Source organism: Electrona antarctica, assembly GCF_951216825.1.
Source record: "Electrona antarctica genome assembly, chromosome: 13".
Classification (NCBI taxonomy): Eukaryota; Metazoa; Chordata; class Actinopteri; order Myctophiformes; family Myctophidae; genus Electrona; species Electrona antarctica.
Genome location: NC_136794.1, coordinates 7710521 through 7735027, shown reverse-complemented (window position 1 = coordinate 7735027; position 24507 = coordinate 7710521). Strand labels below are relative to the sequence as shown.

The 24507-nt window shown below is 44.0% G+C and overlaps 2 protein-coding genes across 2 annotated transcripts in view; both read left to right on the top strand.

Moving 5' to 3' along the window:
- The first annotated feature begins 2872 nt into the window (after positions 1–2872).
- On the top strand, positions 2873–8207 carry creg2 (cellular repressor of E1A-stimulated genes 2). The gene is made up of 4 exons (XM_079518036.1): positions 2873–3383; positions 4713–4882; positions 5889–6002; positions 6110–8207. The coding sequence occupies exons 1-4, from the start codon at positions 2937–2939 to the stop codon at positions 6249–6251; spliced, it is 873 nt and encodes a 290-aa protein (XP_079374162.1). The 5' UTR covers positions 2873–2936; the 3' UTR covers positions 6252–8207.
- Positions 8208–11485: 3278 nt separating this feature from the next.
- The window catches only part of mgat4a (alpha-1,3-mannosyl-glycoprotein 4-beta-N-acetylglucosaminyltransferase A), a 46168-nt gene continuing 33146 nt past the window's right edge, over positions 11486–24507 (top strand). The window contains exon 1 of the mRNA XM_079519066.1: positions 11486–12625. Coding sequence (XP_079375192.1) covers positions 12532–12625 — 94 coding nt within the window. The 5' untranslated portion in view covers positions 11486–12531. The remainder of the gene's footprint in view (positions 12626–24507) is intronic.

The following is a 24507-nucleotide window of genomic DNA, read 5'->3' as shown; positions in this document are numbered from 1 at the left end:
GTGTATATATCCTAGAAACACTAGTGGAGAGGAGAAGAGTCAGTGGTAGGCTCACAGTCTCACAGACGAGAATATAAAGCACACAATGGCGTGACGTTAAACTGACTAACTAAACACAGAACTATAGTCAGAGAAAATTGTCAGAATAATGTCAAATCTGGGAATACATTTCTTAACCAATGTGTTTGTAAAGGTATCTACTAACATATCCCATTGGCTTCTATTCAGCCACCCTAGGGGATTTTTTTTTTACAGCTGCTGAAAGTTGGAGTACCATTAACAACCAATATAAGGCAAAATGTTCTAAACACTCTTTGGGCTAAAAAACGACCATAGCCGTTGTGGCGAATTTAGCCCAAGGAGTGTTTTTTTTGTGCAAGACGAATGCTTGGAATGGGTTTAGAATCATAAAAACCCTTAGTTTGACACGTCCCATGCTACTTAAAGTATAATGAAATTTAGAACATATTGGTTGTTAATGGTACCCCAACTTTCAGCAGCTGTCAGAAATTCCCCTAGGGTGGCTGAATAGAAACCAATGTGGGATGTGTTAGTAGACACCTTTACAAACACAGTGGTGAAGAAGATTATTGGTAAGAAATGTATTCCCAGATTGTATTAATATCCTCTGACTAAACCTATTAGTCTGGCAGCTGGCTGTCTAACTTTACCAACCATAGACTGGTGAGTGGTGACGAACTGGCGCCCGAGCTGCAGACAGGGCTAGCTCTTGTAGCCTTGCAGACGCTCAGGTGGGGAGGTTGTAACTGGGAGACAGGTGCGTTGAGAGGTGCTGTGGCGTGCTCTGCGTCCCTCTGGTGGCTCTGAAGGGCACAGGCCAGTTCACCCACAGCACACAGATGTGGAGTCAATGGGGAGCGAGACCATATACACTATACAGTGTTATCCTTTATGTAGGCCTGTAGGGTGTGGGACAAGTCTGAAGCCAAAACAGAACAGTCTGGGACAACACTCATATAGTATCTGTTGGATTGATTGATTGATTGATTGATTGATTGATTGATTGATTGATTGATTGATTGAATAACAATTTGCATGAACAATGGCATGAATGGCATGACCAGTGTATGGAACTTCAATCTCCCCCACCCCCATCAAATCAAACGCGGCTTCTTCTACGCAATATACACAGTACACACTATACTCCTATACAGCAGTGAATGCCTGATGCCAACCCTGCAGAAGTCCCTTGACGGGTGCTACACCAGAATGCTGCGTGCAGCAAGAGTGTATTGATTGATTGATTGATTGATTGATTGATTGATTGATTGATTGATTGATTGATTGATTGATAACTTTATTGAAAATTAATTCAAAAGGATACAGACACAAGAAAGCCGTTAGGCTTGTTTCCGTTGTGGTCCTTTTGGGGCTACATGTTACTAACAAGACTGTATGAGGGAATACCAAGGGTGAGCCAGAAAATAGCAGCCAGGAGAAGTGGAGAATGAGACCAGCAGGACACTGCCAAAGACATCATGCTCTGGGAACCAACACACAGGCATCGATCACGAGGACGCCCCACACTAGGAGCCAGGAGCGCAAAGTAGGCTATATGAACTGGCCAGATGTATGGAGAACCGGGATGACTGGAAGTGACGATGGAGGGCTCGTCTGAGGACGTCAACGACCTAGAGAGATGAACAACTTAAGTTAAGCACAGGGAAGTACAGTACAATACAAGGTCTGATAAAATGTTGAATTCAAGAAAGCCTATTGGCTTGTTTCCATTGGGGTCAATTATTTGAACTTCAACTGTAGCACAACACACCTTAACATGTTTTACTACAGTGAAAATGTATAGCCTATTGAAAACATTTTCTATAAACAACAGAAACCAACGGTTCCCCATGTGGTCCACAGGTCAGCAGCCTGTTCTGGGCAGTGAGACCAGAGAGACAGATTGATGGATAAATGCATAGCCACAACAAAGGTGTGCTTCACAGAGGACAGATTTCTGTCAGCCTGGGTTGCCTACACAAAGTGTCAAACCTGTGTCAATCGTGGGGTGCAGGCTGGGGGGTTGAAATATACTTTTCATATTGTGTGGCAGTATATCTGCAAAAAGTCCCCAAAATAGCATAAAAAAGAAGTGATAATAATGTGAAGTGCATGCTAATAATAATGAGAATTATTATTATTTTATTTATTTTAAAGATTACAATATGAGACAAGCAAAACTTAAAAGCATGTGGTCTGTGCACTAAATACTACCAGCTCATTCCAACACTTTTGTTCTTTAAAGATGATGATCCTATTCAACAAGGCAGTGCAACAAAACTAAATGTAATGTAAATAAATGTAATTTCCATTATGCAACCTTCATCCTATCAAGTTAATTTGAAGCAGGTGCACTAAACAGGTGTGCAAATGTAAAATTAGCAGACACTTCAGCAAGATCTGAGTAAATGGCATGAACCCTAGTCAAGCAACATGAGGGTATATTGCACAATCTGAGAACCCATCGTGAAAAAGTAAGGAAAAACAGTGCCCGATTCTGAAATTATTATTCCTTCATTTCTCAATACGTGAACTGGTTTTGTAAACAAGATGTACAGTAGCCTACCACAGTTGAGTATTTCCATGACTTGTGATTTTTGATGAATTGAACAAGGTGGACCCTCTTGTAAACAAGTGTAATGCTTTATTAGGTCACAGTTAACATTCTTTGTATTCAGTTGTGCTTGAAATGTACTGTAATTATGCAAACTGTTAATAAATATTTCAATCAATGTTATCAGTGCAGTGAATTGCAGTTCCTTGGCGTGTCTGGGGGTGGCTCTGTAGTTTTCTCTCTCTACTTAAACTCCTACTCGTGTTATGAGAGCAAGAATACACGTGAGAGTGTAAACAACAACGGCGAGTGGTCCAGGGGACAAGGTGCATTTTTTTTTCATAATCCTTGAACAACCTCAATGAAGTCCCGAAGGCTCCCAGATTACTTTCTCCTGGCAATACTTGCCAGCTGCCTGTGTCTTTGTCAGAACTACACCCTTAGGAACTCCGTTTCTTGGGCTGTCTCCGCAAACGATGTTGTGGTGGAGGGAGAACTGGACGCTATATCAGAGGAGGAAGAGGTCGCACCTGCTGTGCTTAGTGTGGATAGCGGTGGATTCATATGGAAACAGGCATATCCGTCCAACGTCTTGACAGATATTTCTGAAAACCCCAAAGAATTGGGTGAGCAGTCAGCAAACGAGGATGTAGCTCCTCTATCATCTCGATTGTTTTCATATCGGATGGAAGAAATCAAAAAGTCTGCTAGAACTCCTCCCCCACACCAGGAAACAGCCAGGACTGCGAGGTATATAGCTCATTATAGCGACTGGGGACATCTCTCTACCATCTCAACACAAGACGAGGTAGTAAAACCTTTCAGCACTCACAGTTTGATGCTTAAGATAGTCATGTGTAACACATGTATTACGTATGGCTTTGGACAGACAGTACAAATTACCTACAGAGTACAGACAGTGACTATAAAATGACTGATATTAAACTGAACTCTCCCAATTAAATAATATTATAACTAGTTTTTCAGCTTTCCCTAATAACAATACAACACACTTCCTGCGTGGTGCATATGGTATCTTTATCAAAAGCGCCTTACAATGTGCATTACATTTATCCATTCACAGTTCAATTCAATTCAATTTTATTTAAGTGTCAAATAACAACAAGTTTTCTCAAGACACTTTACATATACAGTAGAAAACCAACAAAGATCCAGAGTTCTCTCACACACACACACACACACACACACACACACACACACACACACACACACACACACACAGCAACCATGCAAAGCACCAACCTGCCCAGTGCCCATTGGGAACAGTTAGGGGTTCCTCAGTGCCTTGCTCAAGGACACTTCAACACTAACAACCATGGGGGAGCTGGGAATCGAACCTGGAACCTGATTTCCCAAACGGCCGTTATACCCCCTATGCCATGATATTTCCAATATATTTTTGGGCGCTCGCCGCTAACCCCTCCTATATTCAGCTATTAGTGTAGATTTTCGTCTTACACAAACATTACATTCCCATTGACAATGAATGGAGAATTTACATCATATGTGTTTGAGCAAATCTGTATTTTTGTCCTGGCTACACAAATATTAAATTCCCATTGATAATGAATGGAGAATTTACGTCATGATGATGTATGATGATAAGAGCGCCCCTCACATCACACGGGTGTGATTTTTATTCTAACATGGTATACTACCACTACATGTTATCCTGACATGATACGTTAGGATAAGAATATAGGGTATAGGTATAGTTAAGGAAAAATCACACCCGTGTGAAGTGAGGGGCGCTCTTATCATTATACATCATCTCGAACAACTGAATTTATGTGATTGGTTGGTTGAATTTACGTCATATTTGGCAGACATTTGACCTAATTTCTCCTTTCATTGTCAATGGCAAATATGAGATGTGTGGGGACAAGATTTAGGTCATATTTGGCAGACATTTGACCTAATTTCTCCTTTCATTGTCAATGGCAAATATTGAGACGTGTGGGGACAAAAGCTGTATATAGGAGGCCCTCAATAGGAGAGGCTAGCGCCCCTCAAAAATTGCATTATGGGTGATGATGATGATGTATTATGCATGATGAATTCACATGCTGCTCATTATTTGGACAGTTATGTAACAATATCCCCTCTTTATGCACAGATCAAAGGTCTCCCATTTGGCAACATCTTCTCAGTCAGTGATGGACCATATGACAACAGTACTGGAGTAATCTATTTCTATGTTACACCAATGGATAACTCTGTCTCAGACCTTAAAAGTATGCCTTATGCTTCTCTCACATTCTCAGAAGCTGAGGGAAACTTCTGCAGGTATATACACACAAAACACACACTCACTGGCTGACTGGCCACTGTACTCCTGTCCAACGGCACGTTAACGTACATTTCTACTCGGCCAATTACATGGCAGCAACTCAATGCATTTAGCCATCCACATAATGGTCAAGACCAGAGCCATAGAGTAAGACAGTTGAGTTATGAAAACTCTGTTCACTTCATGGGGCCTTAACTTCATGAAGTGCATTAATGACGTTAAACCACCCCCTCGAGTGTTACCCTTAAAATTAAGAAAATCGCTGACAAAACATATATTTTTTTAATGACAGATGTAGCCACTACGACCACAAATTTCTCAAGAATATAGCCACCGAGTATGCTGCGCTCTGGCCTCTGGGAGAACAGAGCAGCTGAATTATTTGTTTTGATTAGCCGTTCCATGATGCTGGTTTGAAGCGCGGCTAGAAGGCTGTTTCAACCAATCAGATTGCTTCCTCGAAACAACCTGTTGTATAATGTGCCATGATTTTCATGCATTTGCATGACAACCATCTTCTGTAGGGTTTACATACAGTAGAATGGTGCGAAAAAGAGCAGCAGTTCTGTGGGCAAGAAATGCCTTGTCGATGACGGGTCAGACTCAGAGGAGAATGGACAGACTAGTTCAAGCTAATAGAAAAGCAACAGTAACTCATATAACCATCTCTGAAAGCATGTCAAACCTTGAGATGGGATACAGGAGCAGAAGACCACACCAAGTGCAACTTCTGTCAGCAATTTGCACAGGCTCACCAAAATTGGACAATAGAAGATTGGAAAAACTATCCTGCCTTTATCAATGGTTCGGGCCATGTTCAAAGTCACCTCACTTCCCCGTTCTGATGCTCTGTTTGAACTGTAGCAGATTGTCTTGACCATGTTTGCATGCCAGTCGCTGCCATGTAAATTGGCTGATAAGAGATTGTATTTGGACAGGTGTTCCTAAAAATTGCCAGCAGTGAGTGTGTGTATAATATAAATATTTTTTGTCTATTTCAAGGCAAATGGTATATGATCCTGAGGATCCCAGATGTGCTCGACTTACATTAACAGGCAAAATGGTGGAAGTGGGCCCAGAGGAGCAGGAGTTTGCAAAGGAGGCTATGTTCTCAAGGTGACTTGGCTTATAAATGTAGTACATGAATGTTGCTTTCTCCATTGTCACAATAAGACATAATTGTGTCCTTGCAAAAATACACAATGCTCCTCTTGTCTTTTTAGACATCCTGTCATGAAAAAATGGCCAGTGGGACACAAGTGGTTCTTCATGAAGCTGGAGTTGATCCAGGTGTGGCTACAAGATTGGGTGGGTGGAGTGGCACTCATTCGACTGGAAGACTATTTCAAAGCCACTCCATTCTAAGAAGATGATCATAGGAGCGACAGTGGATCAGGAGTTAGAGCATGTTTGCCTCCACCGTTGGTGTGTGAAGGTGTACTGCTTAGAACACATAATTAGTCAACCAGACTATTGTAATTGTAACACTTTATTATTATTAGTGTGGTTGCCTATGGGCAACCATACTATTGTTCCCCTTACCTTTTATTTCCATTTTATTATTATTATTAGTGTGGTTGCCTATGGGCAACCATACTATTGTTCCCCTCACCTTTTATTTTCATTTTTTTAATTATTTCCTTTCTGGATAAACTTTATTTTGACGCGCTACCCCTTCCACAGTTTTTGTCGCACGCACTTGAGCCATATGTCAAATTGACCGGCTACATCGGGAATCGTGTGCTGTTGTATAGTTTAATTGATATTAATGAATTAGTGAATTAATTTCCCCCATTGACATGAATGGGAAAACGCAAAAACTCACTTTCAAGTATTTTCCCCTCTGAGACCGTAAGGGCTAGACTTACAAGACTTGTAGGAGAGATTCAGAATAATTACTAAAATTAATTACCTAAGAAGTATATTGGTCGGCCTCAAGGTGGCGCTATAACAGCACACTTTACGTTTTGGGGTATAACTCTTGAACCATAGGTCGTAAAATCAAAATATTTTTTTTCCCTGGATTCCTTGGGTCATGACGCATCTCCCCATATAGGCCCCGCCCATTTGCGTCTAGATAGATTTTCCGCCATTTAGAATTTTGTTCAAAACACACTTTTGGATCCTCCACCTACACATTTTGTCCAAATCTCACACAAATCGGTACACATGATCTCCGGACCCATCCGATTAAAACAGCACAGTCAGAATTGTGATCTTCTGTATCGTTCGACCGTAATCGTCTTCCGAAATTAGTGGGAGGGGCCTATTTTACAAAAAATGCCACAATTCACGCACGGAATGTCCAATCCATCCCAAATCTGAATCACATGTCGAGGGTGGTGTAATCAACGCAGAGTCAAACTCAACCGTAGGTCGTAAAATCAAAATTATGTTTTCCCTGGATTCCTTGGGTCATGACGCATCTACCCATATAGGCCACGCCTATATGTGCCATGATAGATTTTCCGCCATTTTGAAGTTTCTCCAAAACTCACCTTTTGCTCCTCCTCCTACATAGTTTGTCCAAATCCCACAAAAATCGGTACACATGATCTCTGGACCGTTCCGATGAAAACGCCACAGGCGGAATTTTGATGAATTTTGCGTATCGTTCGGCCGTAATCAGCCTCCGAAGTTAGTGGGAGGGGCCTATTTGACCAAAAATTCCACAAATCACGAACGGAATGTCCAATCCATCCCAAATTTGAATCACATGTCCCGGGTGGTTCAATCAACCATGTTCCAAAAGCAATTCCATTTTCATCCATAGGGGGCGCCGCAAATGCGAAGAATGTAACCGTTTGTCGCAAAAACATGATTTTGGGGGGATAAATCCCCTCCGAATTACTTACACATGATCACAGGGGTGACGCGACATTGTAATTGGCTGGCAATATTAGTGGGAGGGGCCTATGTAAGCGACTGCGGCAACCACACTGCACTTTTTCAAAATTGCAACCTTTCCAGTTTATATTCATATTTGAATAGAAAAGAGAGGTCGCACACAATGCATCGCATCGCGACGCATTGTGAGCTTGTAGATCAGCTATTTTCAAATGGTCGAAATGTATATAGGGTTGAAGTGGTTACAGTAATGTATGTTTTTCTAATCAAAATGTAAATCTCCAAAGTAACTAGTAACTAAAGTTTTCAAATAATTGTAGTGGAGTAAAAGTACAAATGTTGGCTCTGAGATGTAGTGGAGTAGATGTAAATGTATTGGAAATTGAAATACAGTCAAGTAAAGTACAAATACTTCAAAATTGTACTTAAGTACAGTATTTGAGTAAATGTACTTAGTTACTTTCCACCACTGGGTTAACGGCAGGAGGATGAGTTGAATGAACAAAACGTCAACAAAGAGAAGTATATGACCAAGCTGTCCGTCTGATGACAAAAAAGATTACGAAAGAAAGGAGAGAGAAGTATGACTAAGACACAGAAGTGGTCAATGTTATCCTCAACTTCATATTGACATCTGTTGTCCAGATCATATCTCACACCAGGGCTACAGGGCTGAATCATTCAGGCCGCGGTAGTCAAGTCATACACCCAGCCAGGCCACCCTATCCCTATACCCACACGCGTGTACGTTTGGATTAAAACAGAGCCATAGAGTATAGACAGAGTTGCGACATTGAGGGGGCAGAAAACAGCCCGGTCACGTGGTTCATGTACTCGCTACAATAGATTCTGTAAACTTCCGGTGTCCCTATTCGCCAATAGAAGTCTATGTAGAAGAGGACTGGCCCCATGAAGTGAACGGAGTTGTTGTAACTCTGTCTATACTCTATGGGCTCTGGATTACAAGTAGGGCTGCACGATATGGGCAAAATTTCATATCTCTGTATTTATGCCAAATATTGCGATATCGATACGATATACGATATTACCGTTAAAATTTCATATTCTACATTTTAAGTGTTGCAACACTTATACATACACGTGTGGGGATTGAAAAACCATAAAACCTGGGTGATCTACTGTATGCTATCAAATTGTATGTTTATTCACGCAGCATAGTACTGTACAGTATATGAATGATACATTCTCTGGCTGATTTTAGTTTCTACCCTTCTAAGGACCAGCTGAGACCCCAACTTGGTGTATTGGTGTAGTGACGGGCGGGAACCCCTTTTGGTGTTTTAAGAATTATGTTATACTTTAGCTATATTCGGTTTCAAAACAGGCCGTATGCGGGTACACTATAGTAGCTTTTCGTGCTGGGGCCCTTTACTTTAGAATCATATGATAGACTGACAGATCAGCTGGTTATGTTCTTTTACCACTTTATTATTTGTATATGTAACAATACATAACATTATATGAGAGCCGCTATAATTAAGATTAAGATTTTAAGATTTTCGGCTTCCGAAGTTAGTGGGAGGGGCCTATTTTACAAAAAACGCCACAAATCACAAACCAAATGTCCAACCCACCGCAAATTTGAATCAGATCGCGGGTGGTTTAATCAACCAAAAGCCAAAAGCAATTCATTTTCATCCATAGGGGGCGCCGCAAATGCAAAATAATTAACCGTTTGTTGCAGAATTTTTTTGGGGGGGCATAAATACCCTCCGAATTACTTACACATGATCACAGGTGTGACTTGAAATTGTAATTGGCTAGCAACGTTAGTGGGAGCGGCCTATGTAAGCGACTGCGGCAACCACACTTTGCAATTTTTTAAAATTGCGACCTTTCTAGTTGGTGTTCTGCCGTTAAATGGATGAGTGGGATGAGACAGACATTTGAATAATTTGAAAGACCAGAAAAAAGCAATATATAAATGCAGCCCTTTACCATTTATTTACCATCCCTGGTCATGCATTTTTTTCAGCCTATGAATCAAGATCAGCCCAGTTGTCTGCCTAAAAGATGTTTTCTCTGAGGATATTCAATAACCCTTGAAATGCTAGAAATATGCTCAAATGACATTTTTACTTTAACAGGTGTTGATGAAAACCTGTCACAGCCACCATACTGTATTATTTCAGTTTTTCTTCCATTTCAGTTTTCAGTTTTTCTTCCACTTTGCTTTTTACAATGGCAAGTCATGGAGAAACTATTTTAACTTTCCTGTGTTTCAAGCTTATTGAATTGTCATGGTGGACATGTTTGTACGGGTATTAATGAACATGCATTAATATGTTTCTTTGCCTACAATGAATGAGCAGTCGTGCACATTTATATGTTATCAAAAGTTTCTTCATAGTATTTGGTTCAAATTCAGTGTTTAAACATGTATCACTAATTTAGTTTTAATTTGAGTTCATTTTCATCAGAGAGTAGGCTAATGCTCTACTTGACTAATTAGTCCAAGGTCAGCTCATAATTACCTCATAGGCATAGCCACTTTCTTGAAATAGGTCACCACATTTCTGGTCACGTTTCATTAATGTCTGCAAATTCAACTCTGTGTTTTGATCTTGATTCCTGAGGCTAGTTATACTCACTCATTGTGTGATGGCCCCAAAACACTTGACTTCTGTGCAGCACACTGCTACACATAAAAATGTCAAATAAGTATGAGAGCAGTATTTCAAATGTGAATATGAACAACTACTGTATAATTGAAGTGTCATGAAAATGTGTTTGTGATTTGATGCTATATACAATTGTACTTGACTACTGCACTGACGTTTCTTTGTGTGTCTTTGTGTATATACAGCTATAGAGATTTTTGTCCTAACACAAACATTAAATGCCATTGACAATGAATGGAGAATTTACATTGGCAGCGGTGGCCGAACGGTGGCGGCGCGGTCTAGATACCGGAAGGTTCCCAGTTCGAACCAGCCGTCCGACACGTTAAAATTACCACCGCTGAAATGCCCTTGAACAAGGCATCAACCACTACGATGAAATGTGTTCTATGAGCAGGGCCTGGCTGGAAACAAGTTCTTAGAGCTTAGCCCAGATACCCTGGGTAAATATAGATTTCATTTCATTTCATTTCATTTACATCATCTGTCTGTGCAAATCGACATGTTACGTCATGATGTACGATAAGAGCGAGCAAATCGGCTATTTTCGTCCTACCCATTGACAATGAATAATTTAAGACGTCTGGCTGAAAATAGTGTTTACCCTCATATGGTTTCGCACTTGCGTGCATGCGATGGATGGGGTTGTGACCCTAGGTTGTGAGTTTGTGACGCAATCATAGGATGCAATTTTACTGTAGTGAGATGATATCAACTCTGGCATGAACGCAAGATGGCGCGATTTATATATATTTTTAGGGTAAAAACGTTTCACCTTGGGACAACGTTGTCTTCAGATAACTAACATAACTTGCTGGTTTGAACACTCGGACAATATAATTGCAGGATGGAATAATATGCTGTCATAATTTAGTCACACACCTTACAAGCAAAATGACAAGGCAAGCAGAGAGAGGGCGTGCGTTTTGTCAAATGTGGTAACCAGAAGGTGGAGTTAATGCATAGAAATATAGAACCTTATTGCTAACTCTCATGGCTCCTCCCCCAAGTGGATGAAAATCGAGCGCACCACTCCGAAGACCAATGGCAGGGAATAGGGGTTGACAAGACAACACAGTACACTAAACGACTTTTGAGGTTTGAGGAAGCTTCCCCTTGGCCCGGGATTTACAGCAACGGCAACAAACAACAACACAGGCAGGCAGGCACTGAATGTGAGGCAGTTGAATTGGCATCAAAACGGATGTGTGTTACTTTTTTTTTTTTTTTTACTTGAAGTCAACGAGCTCAAAAAAGCGAAACGATACCCCGCACCGAGCAGCTAACGGAGTGTGTGGTGGTTGGCTTGTTGTTTTGGTAAGCGGCAGGTGACGGGCGGGCGGAGTAGGACTGGTTTGAGTTTCAGCAGCAGCTTGGCTGGCCTAGGAGGCTCGAAGCGCCGTGCCGTGCCGTGCCAGTGGCTGGGCTTAAATAACTTTACCCGTGTACCTCTCTATAATGTTCCCCGTTATTTAAACGGGGGCCGACGGCCGGGGGGTCAGTATGCTAGCTAAAACGTGCTTGTTATTTGAATGAATAACACCCCGTGGCTAGGACTCTAGGAGCGCGTTTCTCGTTTTTTTTAGCTGGTACCAGTTCAGTAGCGTGAGACGAGGCGTCGCCTGTGGACTGGTGGAGTCATCCGCCTGGGACCATATACAATAATACAACCACCCCGGAGGATTAATCATCTTCATCATCTGACATTTAAAACGATACCCAACCTGTAGCTAAATGACATGGCTTCTATGGATTGTTGTACCGTCAGCTAGCCAACCAGCACAGCCTCTGCCCCCTCGCCGAGCAGCTCTTATCGGGAAAGATTGTTAAAACGCGTCAAAATATTGAGGAGGAGGAGGCTGCATCGTCGTGACAGACCGACCCATCTACAGAGGAGCTCGTAGCCACACAGCCTTCTGAATTAGCTCCAGCGGACTTAGCCGGAGACATCCTGACTGGAGGAGGAGGCATCACACAATTCCTATCATAGTTGAAGCCTCCGTTAATTCTGTCTGTCGCCCCGGGGTCCGTCCTTCCACCAGTCACCGGGGTGTTTTCACTGGCCACCATATGCCTGCACATCGGCCTAGCTTGACATCCTGAAGGTAGAGAGAGACAGCGGGGCTCGGCAGCCCCGGAGAACCCGCTGAAATGAGATGAGGCTCAGAAATGGAACTGTTGCCACTGCGATTATCTTCTTCACGTCGTTTCTAAGCCTGTCTTGGTACACAGCCTGGCAGAATGGGAAAGGTAGGCTAAAACATCTCTCCACCACACTACCATTCGAAATCTTATTATTATCACTGACATTACAATGCATGTTATTTGTAAGTGTCATATATAAAGCAACCTAACTTCGACTATTGCACTGGGTTCTTATTTGACAGCCGATCTCGGCATGTCTGAGTCTGTCAAACTTGAAACTGTTTATAGTTTCAAGTGTTTCAAGTTTGACAGACTGACAGACATGTGTTAATTGTCATTCAACATCATGTCACGGGACACCAGCCACCAATGTGACTTCCTCAGCCCCTTCCACTCAGTGTATTGTCGTTGTCGTTAACTACGTTATCTATGACTTATTGCCTGTTGGCATAAGCAATAGCCTACATATTTTACATTAAGTATTGCCACTAACGTTGGCATTTTTTTTGGTAGACTGTAGAGCATTATTTAGCCTATAAACGTTTGCGTCTCCACTAGCTTGCTGCCGTTGAGCTATGTCTCCACGACATTTCTCCATGTCTTGTCAAAGCGCCAAACATCCAGCCTTGGAGGGACCTATTGTACAGTGGCACATAGTGTTGCTTGGCAGTTTAAGTGCCTTTAGTGACTTGCTATCAGTAATGTGTAAATAATTGCAGCTCCCTTAGATAAATTCCAAGGCAAGGCTTCATGTGGCGTTACCTTGCTCCTTATCAGCTCAATAAAATGCTAGCCCGGCAGCCGGAGGTGTGGAGTGGAGTGTGAAATTTGGTATACCTTTTTTTTTATTGGCCTAAAATATTGTCTATATTACATACATTCCTGAATCCACTTGCTGACCAGCTGTCAGCATTGAGCAATTTGATTTATAGGGGTTTATATGTGACCATACCATTAACATCCTATATAAGGCAAAAAAATACAACATTTCATCATTCTTTAAGTAGCATGTGACATCAATTGTCAAACTAGGGGGTTTTCATGATTCTGAATCCATTCCAAGCATTAGTTTTGCTCAAACACTTCTTGGGATAAAAACGTCCATAGATGAGGTCAGCACATTTGGGCAAGTGGCTATGGCCGTTTTTAGCCCAATATGTGTTTTTCGTGAACATCTATTGCTTGGAATGGATTCAGAATCACATAAACCCCCTAGTTTGACATGCCACATGCTACATAAAGCATAATGAAATTTAGAAAATCTTGCCTTATAGGATGTTAATAGTATGGTATATCCCCCTATAGAAAAATTGCTCAATGCTGACAGCCGGTCAGCAAGTGTATTCATGAATGTATGTATACTATATAGGAAACCTGTTGGCTGCCAGACTAAAAGGGGAACCAAGTGATGGGCATGCCGCTTGGGCACAAGCAGACCAATAGTGTTCCATGGAGTGTGATAAGAGAAGGGAAGGCACGAGGGAGGTTTGTTTTCTGCACAGTTGATAAACGGTTATGGGTAGAGCCATATAGCTTTTAGAGATTAGTCAGCAAATGTCTTATAGGTTCCACCTTCCGTGCATGAGAAAGTATAGCACATTTATTTGCAATCCAAACACTATGAGCATGTTTTTTCCCCTCGACCACAGATTGCTTTAGCTGACCATAGAATGCGTAGACATATATTGTAGATTATGCTCTGAATAGAGTTGGTCTGGTATTTTTAACATGATTTCACTGTTCTGTCCTTTCTTGCCATAGCCTATACTGTTTCCATAGTATAGGACCAAGAAAGGCTGCCCAAATGTTTTTGGTGCTTGCCTAGTTTTCATTGGACTTGATATTTTGAAACGTATACTAGTCTCCAAGCCCTATTTCACTGTTCATTTTCAAAAATGTTATAATTTTTGAAAGATGTTATGAGCACAACATAGGGACACCAGGGTTACTGTGTACAAATAATTGTGGGCTTGAGTTGAGTAGCGAGTTCACTATTGTAATCATAATTATTTCCTAGGCCGTTTACCCTCTGGGCTGTGATCATGTGGGTCAACTAATAGGAAGACGGAGGGAGGGGGCTGTCCTGTGACGTCATGTGGGCCAATACATCAGCATCAAGTAGAGGGCTACTGAGCACCGCATGTTTTCACAGAACAGTATTTCCTGTTGTTAATGTTGTTTCAGGGCGGACAGAGTGTCAGTTGTAACCAGAAGCCACTTTTGGCCTAATAGTGAATACTAGTCTATCGATAGTACAGGGAGTACGTGAAAAATGTGCTACGTGGTGGATATACAAGCATGACATTTGATACAGATGTCCCTTTTAAGATCCTAGAAGGGGTGGGGTGCCCATTAAAACAAATCTTAAACCGGAACTTCCAGAAGTGAGTTATGGACAATCTGTCAGTTAGTTCTCACACTTTAAAGATTTATTTCAAAAATGCTTTCACCCGGTTGTAATGCGATAAGCCAGGCTAGTGTTTGCTTTAACAAGCTTTTGGCCTACTCGTTTTGCACTTGCCATTCATCCCTTCTTGTGCTGTGACTCTTCATCTCCTATGTACAGTATAAAATCCTAATATTGTATATTATGCAATATTTGTATGTGAACAACTGTCTTTAAAGCACCATGCTTTTTTCTCCTCTTAATGCACTCCTGGGCCGCGTGTGGGTGGATTGAGTCTTTCTTAGCCTCAGGCTTTGAGATGCTGTTAAAATGAAATGGATGAACACTATGCAGATGCACAGAAAAGTGTGTGTGTGCTTGCATTTTCTACCGTTCCACTGTTAAACCTACAGCACACACACACACACACGACTGTGGCTCAAGAGGTAGAGCAGGTCGTCCAATGATCCATGGGTCGGCGGTTCGAATCCCAGCTCCTCCTGTCTACATGTCGAAGTGTCCTTGGGCAAGACACTGAACCCCAAATTGCTCCCGATGTGCTGGTTGGTACCTTGCATGGCTTCCGCCGCAATCGGTGTATGAATGTGTGAATGGGTGAATGTAATGCACAATCTATGTAAAGCGCCTTGGATAAAGGCGCTATATAAATGCACCATTTACACACACACACACACACACACACACACACACACACACACACACACAGTCACACACAGTGTTTTGTTGCTATATCAGTGGTTAATCTGCTGCATGCTGAGGTCACCCCTGCTTGTCCTGTTTCTTGTCACTTGACTGCTGGGAATGAGAGCCGCGCCAATCAGCTGTCCAAACACTACCCGCTGCACTTTTCTGCGAGTTTACAACAGCCCCCCCCCCCCCCCAAACACACAGGCAGTCAGGCACGCTGAGGAACTAGTTTCCACAGTATCTCTGTGACCTCCAATGTATAGACTTCAACAAACAATGTTTCAAGGACTTAAGATGGAGGCGTTTTGAAGGGATGGGACCCAACTTCATCAGGGCTTTATGTTAGGTCTCCGAGTGTAAATATGGTAAACCACGATATACAGTACATCCCTTTTTTTGCAGGTTTGACATCCTATAGTTCCAGCCACCTCTCCCCTTTAAACACCTTCCTTCCGTTTTCTCACAAACTAGGGCCACGTCTTCTTCTTCCCTCATCGGGTCATTCCATCGGGTCATTTCAACACAATGGGCCCAAAATAGCCCGGGAAGGGAGCGATTATGGCTAGGGAGCGAGTGTGGAGGAGGCAGATAAAAGAGGGCAGTTGTGAGGAACACTGCTGCGGCCCCCCCCGCCCTTGGAGAATGGGAAGGGATTGTGCACTGTATTTTTGGGGGTGTATATACTGTATATATTATTTATTTATTCTTTCTTGGTGCATGTTCTGTCTATTATATCTGCCTGAAGCTGAGATATAGATGGCAGCCTGCCAGACATATGCTAAGTGTTCCCCCCCCCGAGGCTGTGGAAGAAAGACGGGAGACCGGTCAAGGACCCAGATTTTTAGAAGAGATTTTTGAATCAGATGGGATCGAGAGAGACAGAAGGAGAGAGAGCGAAAGGACAGGAGGGATGGGAGGAGAGCGCTGACACATGCCTTGGCTGAGATGCTGGGCAAAGTGTTTGGCATTGCGTTCCTTGCCTTTACACACACACACACACGCACACAACACACACACACACACACACACACACTTCCCTTTATCCCAGACAGCCCTGTTGCCAGGCTGCAGGAACAGGAACAGGCGCCCCAGCCCCGGTGGCTCGTTAGCGAGTTAACAATCATGGTCCTCCTCTCCCTCCTCAAGCCTCCTCTCTTCACTTCCTCTATCCCACACTGCTGCTCATTCAGTTATGCTCTCCAGCTCTATTTCTGCACAGAATTCCCCACAGTGCACACAAATTCCTCCTCTGTGTTAGCGAACAGAAGAAGGCCATTGTTGAGCTCTTAACTGTTCCCCAGTTGGTTAAGTCCAGGCCCAAATGTGCACAGTAAGCTCTTGTGACCCAAGGATGGGTGTGATTGTATAATGCGTGCATCCGTTCATGGTTGTGTGTACGTCGGGGTTTCCGCGTGCACGCCTTTGTGCATGCCCGCCCCACACATGCATTATTACTGCTATGATTTGGCATTCAATATAATGTTGTCTTTTTTGAGGGGCGCTAGCCCATCCTATGTCATTGACCATGAATGGCCAGCTTTGAGTGTTTGTGTAACACAAACATTGTGTAAACACAAACATTGAAGACGGTTAAATGCAACCACTGCATGCAAACATACGTACGTATTAATGTCTATAGACCAGCAGCATAGTCCTCAAGCTGTGTATCCCTTCAGCCAAAACACAAGTGGTATTCCTGACATGGGGGAATATACAGCTGTACGGGAGCCAGTGGAATTCAGCAGGGCAGGCAGGACCAATGGACCACGCTGTCATCGCAACGTTGTCACTTTTCCAGGCCCGCTCGCTCTGTCACCCAGAGACAGTGGCGCGCAGCTACTGCAGGGTTTAGTTTCTCAGCTTCCCATGCTTAGAGAGCAGCTTCTCTGCTCCTCTAAGCAGCAGCAGGGTCGAGGACAAGGTGTTAAGGAACAGGGAGCTAAACAAGGGAGTGGGGGTGAATTATATGAGTCTGGTTTGGATAGTTGCCAACATCTTGCCACTTCGGAAGAGATGGTTGGAGTGAGAGGTGGTCAAAAAAACATACTGTGAGAGAGAAAATCCTGTTTGTGCACAGCACATGTACTGTGAGATTTCTCTCTGGACAGGCAGTTATCGAGTGTCAGCTCGCCTACGCTACGCCTGGATCCACTTGTGTCTCCTTTCAGAAAAGAAATACCACCCGAAAGTGTGTGTGTGTGTGTGTGTGTGTGTGTGTGTGTGTGTGTGTGTGTGTGTGTGTGTGTGTGTGTGTGTGTGTGTGTGTGTGTGTGTGTGTGTGTGTGTGTGTGTGTGTGTGTGTGTGTGTGTGTGTGTGTGTGTGTGTGTGTGTGTGTGTGTGTGTGTGTGTGTGTGTGTGTGTGTGTGTGTGTGTGTGTGTGTGCGCGCAAGATCATTTCTACTTGGATTCTTTTAATGCAGGTGTCTTTTCTCAATGTTAAGTTAATATTGTATTTTCCCCTTGTTGTTTTTTGAGTGGTGCAACCACTCCAAGGAACAGCAATGTCTGTGTTAACCTATGTGACTGTATGTGTGTGAGTACCAGTAGGGGCAAAAGTGGCGCTGTTGTGCCAGAAACAGAGAGAGAGAGGGGGGGGGGGGGGGGGGGGGGGAGTTGCACCACTCTGTTCACACGGGTGTGATTTTTTGCATTTACGTTGAAATAGAATTGAGAACTCATGCATTTTGCACAGTTGTTACGATCTAGGCCTAGAGAGAGAGAGAGAACAAGCTCCCATAATGCGTTTCATGAACCATTAGCTGAGAGTTAGGGCATCATGTCAACATGATTCAGCCCGGGACGCTATCGGGTGATTGGAGTCCAGTCAAATAGAGCGTCGCAGTCCCACCCCCTACCAGGGCCCAGGAAATTATTCCCCGTTCATTTTCCTCATAGACATTTTATTTTATTTATAATATTTATTTTATTTGGAAAAAGCAGTACAATAACAGCATTTCTATGTATACATAGGACACAAGTGCAGTTCCCAGGATGTTCTTTTTCACCACTCTTCCCTCCCTCCCCCCTCCAAGTGACTCCATCTCCAATGTCTCTGTAACATCCTTGCTTTCTTCAGGACTACATATGGCATCAAGTCAACACTTAACAGGGGCAAAGGGCAATATCGCTTCAGAGTGTACATTTCAGAAGGAGAAAAAGAAGAAAGAGTGGGCAAACAAAAAGAAAAAGACAAAGACAAAAAAACAACAACCAAGAAACGCCATAGACATTTCAAAAAGTATTTATTTAAAGACCTTTTTAAGCCTCGTACAAAGCCAACTCGAGTTGTGAGAAATCATGACAACAAACACGTTCGGGCCGAACAAATAATTAGAAAGAAGAAGAAAACGGCAGGTTACAACACGTTGTTTTTCTTCTTTGTAATTATTAGTTCGGCCCAAAATGTTGTGTTTGTTGTCATGATTTGTCACAACTCCAGTTGGCTTTGTCCGCGGCGTAAACGTCTTTAAATAAATACCTTTTTGAAAAGCCTATGGAGAAAATTAACGAGGAATTCACTTCTGGGTCTCACGTCGTTATGGAAGCGGGCGGGACTGCGACGCTCTTATATAGGTAGCTCATTATAAGGGCGAACGTCTCTGGTCTTGGACTGGTTCAATGCTGTATTTGTATTGAACTTGAGAGAATCGCTTCGAACAGTCATACATAGTAATGTATGCCAAACCAGTATGTCCACATCTTTCAATCTCCAGTGTGTGCTGGGTGTGGAACATATGCCCTACTTTAAACATAATAGCCGGTAAAAGTAAACGCTTTGTCTTGCTCAGTGTGCAGCTGAAGTGTATACCGAGGAGACCACGTGGGTGGCAGCAGGTGCACCACTACAGGGGGTTCATCAACACACAGTCACACACACACACACACACACACACACACACACTAGTTCTATTCTATACCAATTCATTTTATTCACCTCAGTACAACAACGAAAAGTCTACATGTAATCACAGTTTAAAGGACCACTTCACCACTTTTCAACATCTCTTCATATAATTGGTCCTCACTAATGTTCATGATAAAACACCACCATTTGTTCCTACTCAGTCTGTGGAGGGCAGTTCGGACACCCGTCCACCAGTGACATCATTAGGCAGATTTGCTTTTAAACAAGATTTGTTTTAAAATATATTTAGATTTTTATTGGCTTCAACTTTTGCATTGCAACTTTTCAGGAAAAGAAAGCCTGCTGTTTCTATTAGCTTGGATTCACCATCGATGATGTCACTGGTGGACGGGTTTCTGAACTGCCCACAGCCTTCCTATGAGACACAGACTGAGTAGGAAAAAATGGTAGTATTTTATCATGAACATTAATTAGGACCAATTATAGGAAGAGAAGTTGAAAAGTGGTGAAGTGGTCCTTTAAGTGACCTGTGGCAAGGTTTTAGTTATTTGATGGCTGTTGCCATTCACTGGCCTTTGACCATATTTGTATAAATAATCATCCCTGTATGCATAGAGCTATGTTCAGTTTATCTTGTTTTTTTTTCCTTTTTAACCCATTCAGGCCTGACGTCGAAAAAAAAAAAAAAAAAAAGTTTTCTAAATCATGACAATTTTCGGAAAGATTTGAGGCACATTTTAAAGATTTTTCAAAAATAGCAGACCTACAAGTTCATAGCGCGCCACTCGGTGGCGCGCTATGAGCTTGTAGATCTGCTATTTTTCAATAGCTAAATTATAACAATGTTTAAAACACCAAAAGGGGTTCCTGCCCAAAAATGGGTTAATGGTTAATGTGGTTAAACGCTAACGTGACATGGATGCGTTCCAGGTCTCAATGGATTAAGGAATATGAGTTATCTATCTATAAATGCACCATGTCTCTGTCTGTGTGTACGGTTGTCCAGAACCGCCACAAAAGGCCTCTGCCCGGGCTCTGGACAGGGCCCCTGCCCAGGCTCCATATATGGAGCTGGCCTGTTCTGACATCACAACACTCCATATTTGGGTATGCCTGCCTGACACAGAACTCCATATATAGGAATAAAGAACTGATTGGTTAGCTAATTTGCTCGTTTACATATGACGTAAATTTTCCCTTCATGTCAATGGCATTTAATGTTTGTGTTGCCACAAATGTACGTCATATTTGAAGGACATATGATGTAATATCTCCTTTCATTGTCAATGGCAAATATGAGACGTGGGGAGAAATGCTAGCGCTTTTGTCGCCCCTCAAAAAAAGAAATTCTAATGCAAGTTTTGGCCCATTGCCTGATTCTCCACTGTACATACGAGAAGAGGGTGGAGGTTGAGCATGTACTGAAGATTAAAAGTGAACTTAAGATGATGATTGTGCTATAGTACTGCAAAGTGCAAACATACTTAATTTTGGCACACATACCGGTAAGTATTAGCCTTGCCGGGTTGCCAGGCTGACAACAAGCCATCGTTACATAGCCGACACAGCAACACACGTCTAAAATTGAGGACTTTCGTTTGACAACACAGCAACAATTGCATCGTTCCCAAGTAGGCCGGTGGCCGACTGCGACGGGCACGTACAGGTTTAGTCCTTTTGAACTAAGTGTTTGACTGTACTCTGTACCGTTTACCGTTTAGTAAAGTATTCAATCTACCTATCAATCGATAGCAAAAATGTTAGCTGTGTTAAAGAATTATTTCTAAAAGAGAGTGACCACAGGGGAAGTCCTCAAGGTTCACATAGAGTGATTAAGAGTGAAAAGTGAAAAATTGCTGCGGGAAGTGAAATATTGCTTGAGTGTGGACTGGAGTGGACATGCTGTAAATCTCACTGTGACGCACTCATCCATGCGCAGCTCAAACTGCACAAGTCCTCCATCAGCACTCATGAGATGATGAGACTTGAGAGCACACAGTCAGCACATCATCGAGGAAGGGGGAGCGAGAAGGTCACTGGGATCAGATCAAGGGAACAACAGGGTTGTTGCTTTTGATGATGTGACAAGCTGAAGTGATGCTTGTTCTCTGCGAGACCTAAACTTCAGTTTTTGTGGTCACTGGTCTGTGGCGGCGCATAGTATATGAGATGTGTGTGTGTGTGTGTGGGTATATGAGATGTGTGTGTGTGTGTGTGGGAACCAATCTATTCTCTCGAGTGATATTTATCGAAAAGCTATCGTCACAGTATTATATTCTCTTTTTTTCCCCCTCTCATTTCTTCTTAAAATACTTAAACGTTGACTCACCCAGAGATTAAAATAGGGTGCATTTTGCATCCCAAAACGCAGTTTATAGTTACGGGACGCAATAAAACAACAACCTCTGCATCCACGCCACGGGATGCACTACTGTACTGTTTTTTTTTTATTCTAGTTTATTTTGCTAGCTTTAGTTATAATAATCATGTCTTCTTCTGTTTTCTACATGAATATAACCATATAAAATGAAATGGGAGTTCAATGTTGCGATTTGTAAAAATGGCAAAATATGACTCCTAACGTCGTTGAAGTGGGACTCATCTAAAAGACCATGCCTGCATCCCGGGACTCATTACATTGAAAACCTATTTACATCACTGCTCACCCACATCTCTGCTGTTAGCATTGCCTCGCTGTTGTAGTCATATTACCAGCCCACAACTTGAATCAGCCCACCGCCAGTGCCCACTCTAGGTGCTTGTATCCTCTCATCGAGAGTAAGCTGACGATTAATATGAATTAAGAAACCCAGGTCGGTTCATCAGACAAAATCATCTGCGAAATCTTAACCCATTTTGGGTGGGAACCCCTTTTGGTGTTAGCATTATGTTATGCTTTAGCTATTTTTGAAAAATCAAAGAACGACTGACATAAACATAGCTTTTTCAGAAAACTGTCAGGATTAAGAAGACATTTTTAGAATCTGATCTCAGGTCAAAATGGGTTAAACTACAGAATGTGGAGGTATAAGAAATGCATTCTTATAAACCGCTTAAGCTCTGTTGATTGAGAGCTATTGGTGGGTGAGAAGAAGATCCAAAGGGGGGGGGGGGGGGGGTGGTGGTGTGTGTGTGTGTGTGTGTTGCACCACACACATTCACCAACAACTCCAGTCCACAGTGACAGTGCGCATCTATGGGGTGAATTTAATGCCATTATTAACTGCGTAGTTTTACAACCTGCGTCGTAATTACACTTCACCATAGAATCTCATACGTACGTACTTTTACAGAAACGTACGTCTTTAGAAGGACCTACGTGTTATTTGTCCCATTGTAATCCAATTCACACGTAATTTACAGTTCCTAAAATTACGAATAAAAAATCACGACTAATGAATTCATAAGTACGTAGGTACGTTTCATCCATTACGCCCATCCATTTCTTACTACTAGGTACGTTTCATCCATTACGCCCATCCATTTCTGATATTACGCCCATCATTAAAGTCACGTATCACTCATTACGACCATCTCAATATAGGAGTCATTTTGGCAGTAATCTACCATGGGAAGAAGACGTACGTAAATGGACCAATCAGGGAATGGGGGCGGAGCCTCCGGTTGTTAAGGGAACCGGCACCCCATCTCTGAGGAGGACACCCGCCCTGGTCCCCGGCCCTATCTCGGCCGTCCCTGGTCCGTTTCGGACGGGGGGAATCTCGTTGGAACCGGGCCGCCGTCCCGGACGCGCTCCCGTCGGTCTCGTGCCCAGGTGGGGGTCCGCGGGGGGTCCGCGGGGCATCTCGGCCGTCCCTGGGCCGTTTCGCACGGGGGGAATCTCGTTCGAACCGGGCCGCCGTCCCGGACACGCTCCCGGGGGTCTCGCGGTGCCCAGGTGGGGGTCCGCGGGGGTCCGTGGCGGAAAGGGGCCTACGCGAGGCCCCGTAGATCTGCTGTTTTCTGGGGTTGGAAAACTCTCAACCAGGGCCTGGGAACCAGGCACCTGCTCTCCGCCGGTCCCCTGGGGTCCCCTCGTATGGCGCCGCACGGTGGCCACGGCGGGTACTGCGACGGAGGGGGGGTCTGAGCCCTGGGTGCTCACAGGCCCAGGCACAGACACCATCTGGGGGGAACTTCTGACCGAGGCCTCGGCCTGGTCGTGGAGACTGCTCTCCAGGGGTCCCTTGGGGTCCCCTCGTATGGCGACGCCCGGTGGCCACGGCGGGTACTGCGACGGAGGGGGGTCTGAGCCCTGGGTGTTCACAGGCCCAGGCACAGACACCATCTGGGGGGAACTGCTGACCGAGGCCTCGGCCTGGTCGTGGAGCCGTGGAGCCCTCGTATGGCGACGCCCGGTGGCCACGGGGGGGGTACTGCACACTGGGTGTTTGATCCCAGGCACAGACACTCGTATGGGGTGAATTTAATGCCATTATTATCTGCGTCCCAGGGGCGGGCGGTCCCTCTGACCGCGGGACCCCACCTCTTAAGGCCCAGGAGGGGTGCTTAAAGGTGGGTACTCGGGGATGGGCGGAGCGCCTGGTTCCCCGGGCCTGTCTGCTAAATCGCACTAAGTATAGAGGAGTCCCAGGGGCGGGCGGTTCTTTCGGCCGCGGGACCCCACCACTTAAGGCCCAGGAGGGGTGCTTAAAGGTGGGTACTCGGGGACCCACGGAGCACGGGTCCCCCTGGAAGTGCTCCCCGGAGTTCGTTGGTAGTGCATGGCCGGGTGTGGGCGCCCTCCCCCGGGCAGAGGTCCCCAGGGTGTAGCCCCTGGTCCCTGTGTTGGGTGTTGGGTGCCTGTGCCTGAGTGGTGGTGTGGCTCCAGGCGTGGGAACAGGGGCCAGGTCCAGCCTCAAGTGTCTGTGCCTGGGATCAAACACCCAGTGTGCAGTACCCCCCCCGTGGCCACCGGGCGTCGCCATACGAGGGCTCCACGGCTCCACGACCAGGCCGAGGCCTCGGTCAGCAGTTCCCCCCAGATGGTGTCTGTGCCTGGGCCTGTGAACACCCAGGGCTCAGAC

Excerpts from the sequence above, each read along its gene's own strand:
- creg2 (XM_079518036.1), top strand. The coding sequence starts at position 2,937 with ATGAAGTCCCGAAGGCTCCCAGATTACTTTCTCCTGGCAATACTTGCC. Across the intron at positions 3,384-4,712 it reads CCATCTCAACACAAGACGAG|ATCAAAGGTCTCCCATTTGG; the intron begins GTAGTAAAACCT and ends CTTTATGCACAG. Across the intron at positions 4,883-5,888 it reads GCTGAGGGAAACTTCTGCAG|GCAAATGGTATATGATCCTG; the intron begins GTATATACACAC and ends GTCTATTTCAAG.